Genomic DNA, 17,880 nt, shown 5'->3' with positions numbered 1-17,880 from the left:
CTGTCTGTTTGATCTTTGTACAGTCAGCATAAGCCACTGAAACTCCTCCACAAATGAAAGGCATTCATGGGAAGCCATCAGAAAGCATTGCTCTTCCTCTGGGACCCAGGACAATAAAAGAAAGTTTGTGTCTGCCACGTGGGCCTACAACTCAGCTTAAATGAACAAACCATTGCAATATCCCTTGGCTTTGTGAAAGTGATACTTCCTACTTTTTTTTTTTGGAAGAAAGGAAATCATATACAAACAGAACAAAGGGAAGAGGCAACACAAGTAGAGCCTCTCATAATAAATATTACAGTGAAAGTTTTCCTCATCAAGCCAAGATTAAAAACATATTTTAATTTCCCAACTTTCATGTCTTTGATCTATGTCCGAAAAGAAAGTTTATGTATTTTGTAAGACTTATAACATTTCTAGTGGGAATAGCTTCGTATTTCACTTTTTTCCCCCCTCCTCTGTGTACCTGAAAGTGAGAATATATTAGCTTGATTCAGCCCTCTAATACTCTGTGTCAAATGGAGCACATCTTTTGAAGAGAGTCCTCAGGTCCACCCTTTCACACACGCACACAAGAATAGAAAAACAGTACTGTTCCACCGAGCAAAGCATTATGAAACCACAATACTATTGGTATAATGATGACCTTTGAACTATTAAATAATTCCTAAAATACCAGTATACCCAGACCACGGTAAAGTTCAAGTAGTTGCATTCAATTCCATAATGGAGAACCACTAAACTGCATTTCTTTGTGATACTAAAATTAGGAGAGGGTTCTACAGCTTCACCAGCACAAGTAGTCATTTATTATCTGTGAAATTGCCACTGCAATTTCATGCCCACAACACAATCCTGACATAACACAAAAAGTATTAATTTTCAAAATTAGATAAAAAGCATAAAACTTGTGCTCCGAGAGGTAAACGCTGGGCAACTCTTGCACTACCAGGCACCCTTTCTGTGCAGCTTTTCTCGCTTTCTCCTGATATAGTAACCAAGGAGGTTCACAACAACTTCAAATCTGTTTGTAAGGGTCTCGCACACATCATTTGAAAGTCATGGGGACATAACTATCTCTGCACACAGCCTGTCCTTTTAATGCCTGGAACCAAAGTACTCTCAGTCAGTCCACTTGTCTCCAAAGAGCCCATCTACAGGAAGGAGTTGTACAAGTCGTCCAGGCATGGCAGCTTGCAGAGTAAGGAAAAGAGAAAGGCAGAGAAGAGACTTCAAAGATTTCAGGGAAAGACAAAGGGGCTACGGTAACAGAAAATGAGGGGAGATGTTAATCAAAGCACAATCAAGGAGGCAAAATAGAGAGATTTTATGACTATTACAAAAGCAACAGTAAAATTATATTTAGACATTTCGAAGTGCCAAAGCTGGAAGGACACCAAAGAAACTTCAAGGAGCCTGACTGGGAAGACAGGTGCCTTGTCACTAAATACTGTGCCAGGAGAAGGTTCAAGCACAACTTCTTAAGTCATTTGCCCAAAGCAAATAGCAAGCAATTGAAAGTGTGAGGAATAATAGGATGCTTGTCTCCTTCTCTCCATTTTCCTTAATATTGCCATATGGTATCCATATTGGGGAGGATAAGCGGTACTTTGTACCCTGGTGTTTCAGTTTTCATGACGCTTTACAAGTCTCATTGCTCATTTCATCACTTTCCACTAGCTACTCCTTAATGACACCCAGCCATTGCTTCCTTTGCTTTCCCATAAAAAGAACATACTCAGGAAATAATGCATGTATATTTGTCTCTTTCAAGTAACTGCAGCTCAGTTTTAACCATTTACTTGGCAATAAAAAAAACATTTAAGACAACTGGTTTCCAGAAAAGCTCTATATATGCTAAGGGTCACAAATGAAGTAATGAAGTGGGGGTTTTTTGTTCGTTCTTTTTTTCTTTTTTTTTTTTTTTAACACAGGAATAATATCCTAAAACTTCTTTTCTAAGCTATGACCTACATTAATCCCCTCACCTTGTCAAAAGGAACTGTAATAGATTCAGAAACCTAGTACTCCATTGCTCACCCAGAGCCTTGGGATGCTTCAAAAAGATGCCTGTCAAGTTGCTTCTAATAATGAATTGATACCTTGCTAAATGGACATACTTAACAAGTAGCTGTGGAAATAAGAAGTAGCCCAGACAGAGCAGGCTGTCCCACCTAAGCAGAGGGGATGCTCTGAAGGGCAGGCAGAGCAACGTGTCCCAAGGCCACTCACTGGGGACACCAACCACGTGTGGAGAGCCGGCAGGTTTGGTAAGATGCAGCCAGCCCCTGAGGGAAAAGGAATCCTCCCAGAACTACAGAAACCAGGGAAGAACCTCGGGGGGAATAGAAGTATTCACTCCTTTTTGGCAAGGTGGCCTCTCTCTGCTGCTTCTTTTTTCCCTGCAAGTTAAACTGCCACAGTCTGTACAAAAGGGCTCTGAGTTTTCTACTTTTAAAAATAACCCCTGAAGCAAATAGCAGAATGTTTATAAAACAGGACCTACAGAAGATCCAATATTTTAAGATTTTTAAAGAAGGATATATGGCCAAGTATTTCTGAAGCTTCTGAAAACACAATACTGGTATAATAAATAAAGCATAAAATTTCTAGAAAACGGGAAATTATCCCCAGATTTTCACAGAATTTGAAAGTTTGTTCCATTTGCAAAACCCTATAACTCCCCTGGATGCTTTTCTAAAGAGTGAATTTCCCCTGTGTTTGGAGAAACACTTGTAATATGTTACACAACATGACATAGGAACTATATCCACCATTTAATTTCATCATTAAAACACAAACTTGAATATAAGGAACCTTGAGTCAGTTTTTTTTTCCTAAAGAAAATAAAATAAAATTAATAAAGCAAAAGGAAAAGATTCATCACTGTTCATAAGAAATTATTTGCCCAGGGAATTATTTCATCTGTCCTCTCCTTTACTTGGCTAGACAGAAAATAAATTTTCCTGGCTATGTTTAATTTCCACAGCTGTCATTGTGATCTAAAACATTTATATTGCAGCAATTACATATATCCTCAGGACATCAGGAGCTGGAGCACCAGCTCAGACACAGTAGAGACTATCTACTGTCTTGTGACTCCAGCATTAGCTAGCCTTAGATTTAGGAGAAGTTGACTGCAGAAAAAATACGTTTCCATTACGAAGTATTTTTGAAATGCAATTGGTCCTTGAAAAAATCAGAAGTCAGCACAGATGATACACACTTACTGACCAAGTTAGTACAAATATAAGACATAAAATGACGAGCAGATACCTGGAATTCCTGAGGTACCTCTCTAAATTGACTCTATGCAGCATACATGGACTGCCTAATAGCTGATTCCGATGTATAACTTCTGTTTGTGGGAAGACTCACAAAAAGAGTATCATAAATAATAAATTCATAAACCGAAGACACAGTGTTACCTACCTTAAGGCCATTATGCAAACTTTTCAAACACATTTTTGGAATAAAAAGCAAATGGTTATATAAAACAAAAGAGTAACTGCAGTTCTGCATTAGAAAAAATAGTTTGAGAGAGATGTAGAAAGGATTTAAGTAGATTTCGGCAGACTTCGAACCAGGACTAGCAAAGTTACAATATACTATGTAATTCTACATGAAATAACTTCCAGTTTTAAAACTGATAACTATATTGTTCTAGTCATACCACCCAAATTAGCAAGGAGCTTACCCCATCTTCCCCAAAGCAAATGGTAGTTATGAAGCTGGATATTACTACTCACATATTTGAAGTGTTCATAATAACATGCCTTTAACTGCATGTTATTTCAGCCCTTCCTTGCTACCCTCCAATTTCTCTCCACCTTTTTTCCCACCCCACAAGCAGTAAAAACAGCTTTGTAGAACACCAGTAACAACTTTTACAACAGTATTTTTCCACGTCCATCGGGCAGCTCAGCCCTTCTCAAGTTTCACACACTCACAGTACTGACAATGTTCTACCTATAGCAGGGCCCTAGTGGAATAACTCTTCAAGCCTGAATCCTTTGATCTTCTTTAAGACCATGGGAAAATAATTCAAAGAAGAGACACCTACTTTCATATTAATTGCATTATGACTACAAGTAAACTTATAAGAGCACCCTGTTGTTCATCCTTCCCCTGTCGACTTCAGAATCTCCTGCATATCCAAAATTCTTTACATTTCCATCATCGTTATGCCCATTTATCCACTTGAGCCTTCTCCGGCCTGGTTAAATTTTGCTCACTCAAAATTGTTTCCCTTCTCTGCTGCTTACTGCCTCCCTATTTCTCTCTTCCAAGGGGCTCACAAATCCACTTCAGCCTTTGTTTCTGAACCCTTCCTCAAGTTCTTTGGCTTTTCATCATTTTTGTGGTATTCCCTATACTTCTGCAGAAGCCAAGGAAAAACACAAACAAATAGGCCCAATGGAAGCAAGTTACTGATTTCCAAGCATAAATAAAACTACTGAAATACGAGTGGCACACACCAAAGGAATAAAAAAAGAAGGAATGAAGCCTGTGTGGCACTTAATATTTGTACAAGCAAGTTAACCACAGGCCAGTAACTGACTGGCAGACAGCAGTTAAATAATCTTCAACAGAAAGCCATGCAGGAAGCCACAGTACTATAAGCAAGACTTTCCTCAGAGCATGTACAGGAAAAAAGTTTAGGACTAGCTGTCCTCAGTGTCAGAGCTACGTTTCTTGCATGCTGGAGCAGAGCAAACACTGCTTTTTCACCTCTGTCACTGCAAACACGAAAGCTTTTGAGAAAAAGCAAAAGAGCACTGATCTTAGCACCTTATAACGCTCCATACACCACCAGATAGAAAGCAGAGAGGAAGTTTGCACACAACAGGCAGCAAAATACAATCCTCATCAATGTAGATCTGGACAGGAGTCCTACACTTCTGCTCTCTACTTATTGGCCATCAATTTACCACAAAAGCATTAAAAGACTCACATTTTTAGTACATAGATTAAAATGTAACCTGGATCACACTCAACTTTGGATGGAGTGCTGAACTTCCTGCAGCTGCTGAGCATGAAACTCACAGCTAATGACTGAGTTGGCACAGAGAATTTAAAGGCAAGGGAAGTGACATTCCAGCTCTGCAAAACAAACCTGGCACAGGTTGACCAACCTCGTCCGACAGACATGACTCAGAACACCAAGGCAAGACAAGTTACCATTCCACTAGAGGGGAAAAAAGGGGGGGGGGGGCAAACTATAAGATCCTTCATGACTTCTAATACAGGCTGCATTTGAATTGAAAACATGCTGCAATCTGAACTCTGAAATACCTACCAGGTGAGCAGCTCTCCTTCCAATTCTGGATTCCTAACATTAATATTTCCTTGCTCTATAACTGTTGGTATATATTCTATATACATTCATAACATACATATGTATAGGTATCTTCTCTGTTAGAGGTCCATTAGATAGACTTTCTGCCAGCTCATTTTGTCTATGCTTTTTTGGTCAAGAGATTTGCACTATTTTTAAATGGATCATTGCTGGAAGGACTATTCAATGCAAAGAGAATTTATGTTCTAACTTATGCTTGAACAGATTCGGAGTCCCAAGGAAGAAAGTTTCTTCCTCCCCTCCCCAAATTACCTTAAAGTACTTGGCAGATACAACGGAACACACAAATTTTAGTGGAAGAAATATCAAAGGAAGAAACTCTGCAAAAAGCCCAAATAAAAGAATGTACCTTTGACCTCTGGTAATTCAAATAGAGTGCTAATCACCAAAGGATTAACACCCTCTGCATTATAAATAATATAACCAGTCATCAGGAAATTATAACACCCCATATAATCATGAAACACTAAAGTCTGCCATGGAATTATGCAGAAGCAGTGGGAAGCACTAAGATGAAGAACTAACATATTAGATGCACGCAAGAAGATTCTGTAAACCCAAGTATTACAAAGAATGGCTCAGACAAATCGTTCTCTGGACATCTATGTACACAAGTATATAAGTGTGCGTGCATACATATATAAAAGAATTAACATATTTGTATGATTACATACATTTTTAAAAACTGCTTAAATCTATGCTTATGTAATCCGCTTGATTTTTCCCCCCATAAAGTAATTTAAATAACTTTATTACATGAAAGTCCAACATAGCTTAACGTGCTTTAAATAACTTCCTACATTCAATTTAAATCATTTTTGCTGAAACAAGAACCCATTCTCCCTTATTTGTGCAATACAACTCAGTAGAACATTAATTGTAGCATAACTGCACAAAAACATCAAGTTTCAGTCAATACAGAAACATATAAAAAAGGATAAAAACAAATTGTTACCCACCACGTGCTAAGACTGAAATATTTCAGACCTTTTTTAACTATCCTACACTGCAAACATCTAGCATACCAAATGATTTAAAGAAAATACTAGAGTAGCAAAACTGTATATATTGGGGAAATTTCACAAGACTAATTCCTCAAGCAGGTGAAAGAGCTGCAACCCCTTCCTCTAAGCAGCCCACAAAATACCCATTATAGTATTTCTGATTATACAATAACAGATGACTATTGGTGACGATATCACCCAACTCAGCACTTTAAACAGTTGTCTTTCCATAAGCTCTACAGGTATACCCCTGTTTGTTTACTCACCTATCAAGTCTAGACATGGATTTTGTGAAAATTAAAGGGGAACTAAGTTAATACGCAAAAGTGCACACAGTTCAAGATACAGGTGCACACATTTGAGGAGCAATTAGTTCATTTTATTTTCACATTTTTCACAACCAGCTCACCCATCTGCAGCAGCCAGCATCATCAGCATGAGCACAGACAGCTCCTTGAACGTATAAAAATATCACGGGCAGCAGGGGAAAGAAGTAGACTTGTTTTTTTCCAGTTTGAGAAGCCTCTGCATTTTCAAGTGCATTCAAATCTCCCCTGTACATCTTCAGCACAGACGCCCACCTTTAACTCACGTACTCACACTGCAGACTAACTGGCAAATGGCACCATTTCCAAGCCCACTGTAAAAACCTCACTGGATTTCTCCAACTTGATGTCATTCCTTAAATAGGAAATACTATTTCTACATGAAATACACTTTAAGGCTGTTCCATGAGAAACAGCACAGCTTAATTAGGTTAACTAAGCTGATTAAGCCATACTCTTTCACCTATTACAGGAAGCATTGAGCCCTGGAGCCATCCCAACAGCACCTCACACCACAGATGACATGTTTTCCAGAGATACTGCATATATTCAGTCACTAGGGAAGGAGAAAAAGCCAACAGTCCACATGACAGCATGCCAACACAACAACAAAAGGGTCAGCTGATAAATCCTTGTCTAGAAGGCAAGTATCTCAAAGAACAAATGAAGTTGAGAACATTACTGCTTCAAAATTTCAGATCTGACTGGCATAAAATAATTGCAGAAGGAACATACTTCAGGAAATTCGCAGTCTCTGATATTGCTACTGAAATCTTAACATGTTGATAAACAACTTGGAGAAACAGATTTAAAATTGAAATGACTATACCCCCTTTTCTTTACACCCTTACAGTTAATGCTCCTTTATCATAGCTAGATAGTTCACGCTGACAACAGTTCTTTAAATTTTTCTATCCTTTCAAAATGCCTAGAAGTAATTGCTAAAATAAAGATGTAAGTAAAAAGCATTCTGCTTATCTTGGCTTCTGCCAGTACAAGGGCCCTGCTCTGCGTCTCGCAAAGCTTTCTGACGGAGCGAGCAAACCTGGTCAGTCTCAGAGCCTTTCCTGGGACCTGTCTGACGTGTCGACAGGCAGCTAAGCTGAATATTAATACACTCTCCATCATCAAAAGCTGTTGCATACCCAAAGGATGAGAAATATTTTAATCAGCTTTCAGCTTGTCTAGCAGAAGTCAGTTTATTCCTTTGGGATTATACATCTATGTGCTCAATATTTGTCTCCATGCATGCACTCTCTCTCTCTCATATATATAACTTATGAAACTAGCAGTAAAGAGTCTAAATCTGCTGTTTGGTTAGAAAAAAGCCAGCTAATGCTGTGATTTAATTAAAGTATTTTACACTTACTACCTAGAAGATAAAAAGAAAAAAGTTAAGAAAATATATGCTTTTTAAAAAAAGTCTTATATGCTTTTTAAAAACCTACAGAATTTTAGACAAATCAGATCCATGAACAAACACATTTTATATACATGTATATGGTGCGTGCCTCATGTGAAAGGTAATAAAAAACAACGTAAAAATGATTTGAAAAGTCTTCGGTATAAAATATAATAGCAAGGTAGCCTGTCTCTACCATCATACCTCAATGTCAGTCAGTGAAGTTGCATTGATGAAGATACCACCTACATAAGGTTCATAAAAGAAATATTAATCACTTTACTTATGTACATTTTTTAATCCTTCTAAAAGGAGACAAACATTTCAGACTAAGATATTGCCTGTACTTGCATTGGCCATTGCAGTCAGCATCTAAATGCAGTACAGAATTAACTTCTTGATGTTATTTCGTCCTTACTTCCCTGGGAATAGATGCATTATCCATGCTCATGTAATACCATAATACACACTTCTCTTCCCCATGAAAAGGAGGAAACAAATGTAAAACTTGGTTGCTGAAAGGTTTTCAGAGACTGTTTTGTGTATTGAAGGAATACAGCTTTCCTGTACTTCCATTTTACACAGCATCTGCATAAATGGGTTTGTACAGGCTAATTTTATGAAACAAAAGAAATGGGACAGAACCTGAAAACAAGCAGTAAAGCAGCACAAGGAGAAGACATGATTTGGCCAGTATCTGCATTGTGGTCAGACTCCCTGCCCTTCACTTTTAAGCTGGACTTCCCTCCACCTTCTAGAAAATGAAGTAGCTAGCTAACATATCTTGTGAGGCTTAAAGCCATGAGCAAATAGGAAGTCACTTGAAAACGTTCAAACCAAAATAGTTTTTACTAGAGTGTATCTACACACTTTCAATATTCACTTCAGTTTTTTTATCATTATATTTAAGCTAGGCAGCTGGAGAACAAATTGATGTGCTATTCTCAGTTATTAACTGAGTGTATTTTGCAGAATATTGCATGCTAACCACTAAGTGAATTTCATTCTGAGCATAACTCCCTAATCTTAATCACTCCCTAATCGTTACAGAGTAGTAAATGCTACACACATAAGCTGCATTTTATTGTATCTACAGCTTCAAGATTAGTAAGCACAAACATGTGTAATAAGAATGAAAATTGCAAACATCACCCACCAAATTCAAAAAACAGGACTGGGAACTGAAGTGCATTCTGCTCCCCACCTACCAGGGTAAACTGTGTGTCAAAGGTAAACTGTGTGCCAAAGCACAGCAAGCTCCTGCTGTCTTACCTGAGTGGGTAGAATTGGTCTAGCTGTTAGAGCAAAGTAGAAGGAAAAAAAGGAAAGAAAAAAACGTTATTTTGGGCCCAGTTCAAATTTCAATTCCTTGCAGAAATCTATAGGGTTCTTCCAGCTCTAGAACATTTGCTCTCTACAACATAACTTATAAGGAACTCAGTGTAAAAATTGTATCCTCATTTTATTGACAAGTAATTTAAGATCAGGAACGGTCCTCAATCTAAAACCAAACTAAGATCTCACAGTTTGACCTCGGTGCTGATTTGGAAAACTGTACTTAAGTCACCTAAACAAACACAATTGAGAGACAGTCAAACAATTATTCAATATATTGATCAAAACGTCAATTTTAGTTCTAGGATGTTACAATACACTGCTAAAAATGACAATCCAAAACAAACTGAACTTCTAATTTCATTAGGAATTCAAGGTACAGACAGGAACAGATAGGACACAAAAGGTCTCACTCTACCTTAAGATGACTTCATCTCCTTTGCTTGCAAAACACATTTGTAAATTAAAACAGCTACATGCTTTTTTATGAAGTGGTTACATAGCTACTAAAAGAGAGTAGTAATGAAACCATGTTTAGCAATACTGAAGGCAAATTACCATTTGCTTCCACTTTCATCAGAACTTTTAACTTGCCTTAGTTTAACAGACACAAGAAAAATTACTCCTGCCAAAACCCTCTAATTTACAGTTTCAATGCTAAATCAAATCTTCTAATGTACTTGTGCAATATGTTCCTAGAAATAAATATACAAATGCACAAAAGCACAAGCTCGCTGATCACTTCTATAACTGCCGATATTAAGGAGACAACAAATACTAACTATATACATGCACATACGCAGACACAAATATCTAAAATAGACTTTCTTTTCAGCAAACATCAGTTATTTTCACTATGCAAACCCTTTTTATTCAGTTTTTGCAGTAATAAATGGCATAGGAGGCTTTAGAAGAACTTTTTGACTATTAAAATGACAATATGTTTTTTTCCCCCCTCTCTAACCACACACTGGGTGACTTCCAGTACTACCAGTTTGTTTAAATGCTTTTGAAAACTCTTCCTATGTTCTTCTTGCTGCTGAGGACTGCAAGCAGTGCCTTCTAAGTATAACTTAACAGCTTAGCAGATATTTAAAAAATTAACTAGAAGATTATCACAGTTAAAGAAACCCATGGAGCACTGTACATATTTGCTTGTACATATGCACAAAGCCACAAACACAACAGACTGGCACTGGTAACATATGCAGTGTGAGGAGACCCTTGTGTGTGATGCAGAACCCTTTTTAAGTCATAGTTGCTCAGCTCAGACAGAAATCAATTTATTCAGGTGCAGAACTGGGATATAACCAATACGCTAAATGGTATTTCGGTTGATTTGTTAAATACATTTGCATTTTTAAAAATTAATGTAAAGATTATGGTATTTTATATGCACATGTATATATAACTACACAATTGTATGCAATCGACTATACAAATATATAGTGAAAATGACAGAAGCCCTCAGACAGTATATGCTTAGCACAAGCCAAATCTAGTCATTCACAAGTGGAGTTTACCAAGGTCCAGTTTTGTGCACAAGAGCATCCAAAACAAACTTGAACTCAGATGCAAATTCGCTTTGAGAGGAGCACCGAAATGGGTCAGCCCGGCCACCTCCTCGGCACCATCTGGCCTGGCACACGCTTCCAGCCGCATGACATGCACAGCTGCACCACCACCCATGGGCCTCCCATTTGTGCTGTCAGAAACACATCTCATCTCCCCACAGGACACAAATCGAGGGAGCCCATCCTAAACTTCTCCCGGCTTACACGAGTTTATATTACAACCTTAACGTTTGCAGAGTTAATTTTCACGATACGCCGTATGAGTTGCAAGAGGGCCCTTTTAACATTCCCAGATTGTAATAGAAACGTTACAGAGCTCGTATCAACACAGCTTAGATCTCAAGTAGCTCACATAAGGGTTAAAAATAGAAAGTGCTATCCACTGGTTTGCTCTGATGTTCCTGGAGATATTGTCACTGGATGTATCCTCAGTAGAATTCTATTCAACACCTCTGTCTTTAAGTACAAAGCTGTAGGCTGTAGCAGCTTTAGGAAACATAAGTATCCTTTTTTCTGCTGCACAGTATCTGTGTGTGAAATTCTCTAAAGGGGTTTAAGTATTTACCCTGAACACTATCAGACAGTTTCTAAAATTTTCCTTATCCTGTTGCAAAAACACTTCAAAGGGAATCATAAACACAGCCCTTTGTGCTTTCAGCACACACTTTGTTTTGGAAGCTTAGGTCTGAATTCCCTCAGAATTGTAAATATTTTTTAAGGAAGATGTGGAATACAACTTTTTCTTTAAAAAAGACGGTTAGCAATTCTGCTGTCAACAATGCTGAACCTTTGCTCATATTTCTGGGAGTTATAAATACAGGACTCAAGGAAATTAGTGGCAAAAAAGACCTTCAGGATCACATTTTGAGGTTTTATTATTGTTGTTTAAGATAAAAGGTACATTTCCAGGAACACTTGACTCCTGGTGTACATAAAACATAACCTGCCAAAAACATTTATTCAAGGGGTCTGGCATAAGCAGATAAGAAAAGCCCAGCAAGACAAGAGATATGGCTAAAATTTGGGTCTTGGAGCTGCCGCGTTGTGCCTGCATTTCACAGCTCATTAGGCAAATAAGCTCACCCATCGCGGCGGGTCCGGGTGCAGGGCTGCGCCACAGCAGTGGCCAGCGCCACAGCAAAGCCATTTACATCCTGCCTCTGCATCTCCCGAATCCTGCCTGACAAGGTCAGACCCATTCGAACGTCACTTCAGTTGCTCTGCATTTTCCGAAAATGCTAAACAAACAGCCCGTTTGCAACACCGGTGTGTATATATATATATATTTAATGTACATGGTTAAGTGTTCAAAAGGCCAAAGGCTGGGAAAGCTATGAGAATTCCTTTAAAAAACATTTTGCCTTTAGAGTTTATCACAGTTATTCTGGAACTGAAAGATTCTGATTTAAACACACATTTAAACCCTTGTTTTAATTTGGGAAAAAAAATATGAAAATATATTATGGCCCTGGGCTGAGATTTTGTAGCTCAAGTTTCAGCCTAGACTCAATTCTGCCTGCCGGGCTAAAAGCCCTGGACAATAGTGGCTTACAGCAGGAACATGCTTCACATGCAGCAACAGCAGCAAATAATGAAGCAGATTTCAAAAAGGGGGAGGAAAAAAATGATGTCTCAAGAAAATAGCTTGGTTCTCCAATTGCAATTCATTTGTATAAATTGATAAAAGGATAATATTGAGGAGAAAAGGAATTACGACTAGTTAGCACAGTTGTTAAAAACTTCCAAATCCAGGTGAAAATGTTGTATACCAAGATACCAGCCTGCAAGAAATGTCTCGGTGCCCAGCATAAATACACTATGTGCCCTGCTGGTTTTATCCCACATTTTAAACTTAAAGGTATGCAGCATTTCAATACCATTAGCTGTGTTTTTAGAATGTCAAAATGTAAAACAAATGGTATAACAATTATTTGCATTTAAGTTATAACATGAAAAAATAGTTCTTTAAGATCTATGTTGCATTCCTTTAAGACTTTTATAGTAAGCAAACAGTTCTGCTGTTAAATATAACTCAGAATCAGTCATATGTTTCTGCACATTTTAGTACTATGATTTTCTTCCTCTTGCCAAATTCCTGCATAAATGGGTGGGATTAAATGGAGCCTAGCCTACCTAACATAATTATATATGTTGTGATTTTATACTGCAATGAAACTGATACATTTTAATAATCCCAGTCTTGGCTCTGACCCACCAAAGTCAATAAAGGTTATTAAGGCCAAATGCCATATAAATACATTGCTACACTGCTAAATGGACTGTCAAAGCAGGAAATACAATTCATACCATATAGCACTACTAGCGTCTTCATTCTTTAAAGGAACACTAGGAAAACAAACAAAAAATACTCCTTGGCATTTGATATTTCTGAGTATAAGCACATCTATTTACTTTTCATTCCACAAACAAAAAACACCGCACTGATTTACGTTTTACTTAGTCAAATATGAATCAGCCTGAAACAAAATAAACAAAAAGAGCCTGTAGGATTTCGAGAGTTCTTGCTGATTTGGCATGGTGTTAAAACATTTTTAGAGCTAAAATAAATGTCAGATTTTTGAGGTTTGCATGATATCAGACCCTGAGAGACAAATTGTCTCTCCGCTGAATCTCAGAACAGCTACAGCAGGACTTCGTCACATCACATGAGATTTAAGCTTTTCAGACTTCTCTTTACCCAGAAAGCAAAGCTTGTACAGTCTTTTTTTCAAATGGTAACTCTCCCTTTGAATCCAGCAAGCGTTTATCCCGATGTTGCACATGATAACGTGTTAATCTTGGATGACTTTTAACAAAAAACCCTCAAACATTTGAATACCCTTCATATTTTTCAGAGTGGGGGTAGGGGGGAAGAGACCGGGAGAAAAGACGATGGGTTAAACTGCTTTAGGTTTAATGGTTCATAAATGCACGGGGTAATATTGTGGGAGAAGTGATGCTTTATCAGAATGTCATTCAAATGAAAGGTTTAGCATTTACATCACAAGAGTGAGCTATAAGTAAAACTCTCCCCAGGGAAAGAAATGCCAGGAATACACGTTGAGATAAAATTGGCTACCTACTGTAATGTTCAAAAATACAAGGTAAAGCCCAAAGGTTTGGGGACACTGCGTTAAATTTTCTGAACTATTTTATCTTGTTGTGACACTAGAGAAATTACAGGAAGCAGAATCAAATATTATAAAACTCTCCCCTCTTTTTAAATGCATCACTAAATCGGGAGAAGAGCACACAGACATCCCATGCCTGACTTCGTAACACTCCAGACACACACATAAAACATGTTGGGAGTTGCTCTGCTCACAAATCTAAAGAAAAATACACTGCTTAATTATTTTTCTTTAAGAAAAAACACCTTCTAAGTCATAATATTCTCCTGAAACAAGATAAACAATTGCAAAACTTATAATTTAAACACTTTTCCATATTATAATGCAATAATCTTTTGTGTTAAAAGAGAATCATCCAGCTAAAACTATAGATTTGGAGTAAAAACACTGAATGCAGACTATGAGGTACCTTCAGAAATACCTTTTTGATTTAACTTAATGCTGGGGAAGCCAAAGACAGAGGAAAACACTGCACTTTTTATGTTAAATTGCTGTTGAATTTGTTAACCCACAATTGATTTCCTGTGTTATGGAATCTCAGAGATTATAGCTAACTTGAAGCAACAGGGATAATTCCCGATGTTAATGCTCCATTTCGGTGTATTTTTTGTAGCCGGTGCCTGTTGTGGCGCTGGGACCACGGCTCAACATTGCCCCCTCCTGTCCCTTCCTCAGAGTCCCAGCGCTGGAGGTTGGGAGACAAAAAAGCCACCACCAAGTCCCAACCACAGCAAGCATCAGATTTACGTCGCGTCTGAGCAACACAGACATTCTCAATTAAAATTCTCTTCTGTCTCCTCCAATAGCTGAAATTAATTGTGATTAATGTGTTATAAGTCATAAAACATTAAAACAATTTTTAAATTTTAAATTAGAAGCAGCTTCTGTCTTGGCCCAAACCTTCAGCTTGCTGATAAATATCATCCTGAGGCCTGTTGAAAGGAGATACACTGACGCCACCATGTTTCTAATTAGAGCCACATGGTAATGTCACACCAATTGCAGAAAATCTAACCCTTGAGAATTCCCCAGTTTGCTGTTTTCCCATGTTCTCGACACACAATGGATATAAAATAACAATCAAACATTCTTGTCTCTATCTCGTATAAGTCTGTGCTACGAGAGGGTAAGTTGTCATTTAAAAAAAAACAAACCAAAAGGTTATTCTAACAAAGCAGTTCATTCGAGATCTCCAAAACATTAGCAGAACGTGAGCACATGAAAAAGCAAAAAAGTTATGTAAAAATAAGCAGGTTAGAAAATCATTTCCCAACTTTTGTTCAAGAACCCAGGGTTCACTGACTTCTTGCAGCAATTGATTTCACAAAGTCCCACTTTTCCACAGCACTTTTCAAATCTGAAAGCAGTTGCTGCAGGAAGAGCTTAGAGCTCTTGCACACCAGTCTGAGAAATACTTTTGCCTCTCAAACTGACTGGCACCCTCCTTGTTGCAACACGCCTCAGATTTGGAAAACATCTCTACTCAAATCATATTGAGCATCCTGGCCTATACCACAAACTTTTCCAAGACAGCTCTGGACAAATTGAGGCTCAAGTCATGACCAGCAGAAATTCCTTTGAGAAGCTGCTGCTGCAGCCACAAGGATCCTAGCGAGACAGGCACTTTTGTCAGCGTAGCTCCTCCTGCATAAACACACATGGGCAGGCATGGCAGCACCTTTATCAAACACAAGGTCTCCCAGCTGAGGCTCTACTGGGATAACTGGCTGTCACTGATACCACTCAGGCAGTTTAAGGAAGGCAGGGACATGCTTTTAAATATATAGGAACTGCCATAACTCCTATTATTCAGGCAACTAATTGGCTCAGCACCCACCAGAATTTGCTGCAGGGCCTTGCTGTGACTTAAGTGCAGGTATGAGCTGGACAGAGTTCTACCCCCAGACCACTGGATTTTACTCTCAGCTCTGCCCTGGCACATTCACCACTGCTGTCAGTGACAGGCTTAAGCACCTTGTTGCGCTCAACTCTTCCATACAACAGCATGAGACAGCTTCGTGTATCAATTGGCATGCTGTACTTCTCACTTGTCATCTTTGGAAGCTGTCAGACTTTATAAACAAGCAAAGAAAGGAAATAACTAAAATCTTACCCTTTTCTTAAAAATTTATTCATATTTTGGTTACTGTGACAGAAAAACAAGGAGGTAACAGAAGGCTGCCATTGATCCTACTTTTCATATTGCTTGAAGTAAAGTCTGATGTTTCAACACAAATATAAACACTATAGTGGAGGCTCTCGTGCTCTAGAATTAAGCTCTAAAAGTTCAAGAGTATACACTAGTGGTACTCACCATAACTTCCATTTTCCTCCAAAATTCCTGTAGTTTAGCCATAGGCTTAAGCCACCAATCAGTGCACTTCAAATAGCGCTTGCCTTGGAACCAAAACTGCCTAAGCCATTCAAACTCAACCTGCAAGGCAAAAACACACAGTGGCATGTCACTTGTGTCCCTTTAGGGCAGCACACTGGGGTAGGTAATGAATTCAACAACACTGAGACTATGTCACACAAAAGCAGAAGTTTACTCAGGTCCTTGTTTCCAAATGCCTCCTAACACCTAGGTGCTGTTTTCTCTTCTACTCCTTGCAAACCAAGCAACTCCCACAAAGCCTAGAGAAGTGCAAAAAAAACTTCTTTACACACAGGACATGTACAACAAATTCCAGAAATTTAAGCTTTCTCATAACTTGGTCAAATGTGCATCAAGTGTGACTTATTTTGATTAACACTGTGGGTGGGGAAAGAGTTTAGTCAAACAAAAGACCAAAGAAACTTGCACTAATAAAATAACCCAAATAGGACTAGTCAGTAGCTAAGGAACAGGAGAGTAGCATTAAAATGAAACCTGGATTGTGACAGTTCTCCCATTAATCTGGTAACTACCAGTAACTTCCAGATTACCTGGATCTAAACACAGGACTTAGAGCCCTACTCTGTCAGACCTGCACTAGGAGGGGATGTCCCCAAGCTGCTTGGGCTCTGTCCCATGGCACCAGTGGCGCTCGCAGGGCACCTCACGGCTTTTCTGGGCACCCAAGTTTTTCTTTTTTTTCCCCCCCCGTGAAGCTCATCTGAAAAGTGTGTTTTATGAAGAAAACTAATCCTCAAATGAAGCAATACAAATGCTCTCAGAAGCAAAGTAATGCATTTTTTAAATATAAAGCAAAGAAGGTATATTGAGGAGGGTGGTTTCCACTACACATATAGGTACATGAAACTTCAGGTGGAATTAATATTAAATTTCCAAAATTTCAAATAGATGGAAGTAACTCATGAAACAATCTTTCACCAAAATATTTCCATTTATCGTAATTAATGGTGAGCCTTTTTCTTCAATAGAAATTTGCATTTCTTGTCTCTACATATTTATTTTTGTTGTGATAGTTACTGTACACAGTTCAAAGCTGCTTTCATCATTGCTTGCTACCACAAAGAAGGTTTTGTTTATCCCCACTCAGTGCTGATGACTTGAGCAAAGAAACTGTAAAGCTGCAAGAACAAGAACTGCCCAAAGCTGTCACTTCCCTTCTTTCCTCAAAGTAGAGGGACAGGCAAGTGTTTCAGGTAACACAAACTGTGTAGTCATTGTCCATTAATGATTTTAGTAAAAGCTACTTAAATGCAAAAGAAAAGAATATTAAAACCACTCAGTGAAACAAAAGTTGGCAGAAGTATTTTTACAAAACAGAAACAAGCCCTGCAAGCTTAGCAGCTTTTTAGTTTGG

The 17,880-nt window shown here is 38.3% G+C and overlaps 1 protein-coding gene across 1 annotated transcript in view; it reads right to left on the bottom strand.

Moving 5' to 3' along the window:
* The window catches only part of FTO (FTO, alpha-ketoglutarate dependent dioxygenase), a 131,279-nt gene that overhangs the window by 59,470 nt on the left and 53,929 nt on the right, over window positions 1–17,880 (bottom strand). Inside the window, exon 7 of the mRNA XM_026036536.1 lies at window positions 16,446–16,565. Coding sequence (XP_025892321.1) covers window positions 16,446–16,565 — 120 coding nt within the window. The remainder of the gene's footprint in view (window positions 1–16,445; window positions 16,566–17,880) is intronic.

The sequence above is a fragment of the Nothoprocta perdicaria genome, unplaced genomic scaffold (assembly GCF_003342845.1).
Source record: "Nothoprocta perdicaria isolate Ctin4 unplaced genomic scaffold, notPer1 scaffold_18, whole genome shotgun sequence".
Classification (NCBI taxonomy): domain Eukaryota; kingdom Metazoa; phylum Chordata; class Aves; order Tinamiformes; family Tinamidae; genus Nothoprocta; species Nothoprocta perdicaria.
Note: the sequence above shows the minus strand (reverse complement) of the source record. Positions and strands in the feature narration are given on the sequence as shown.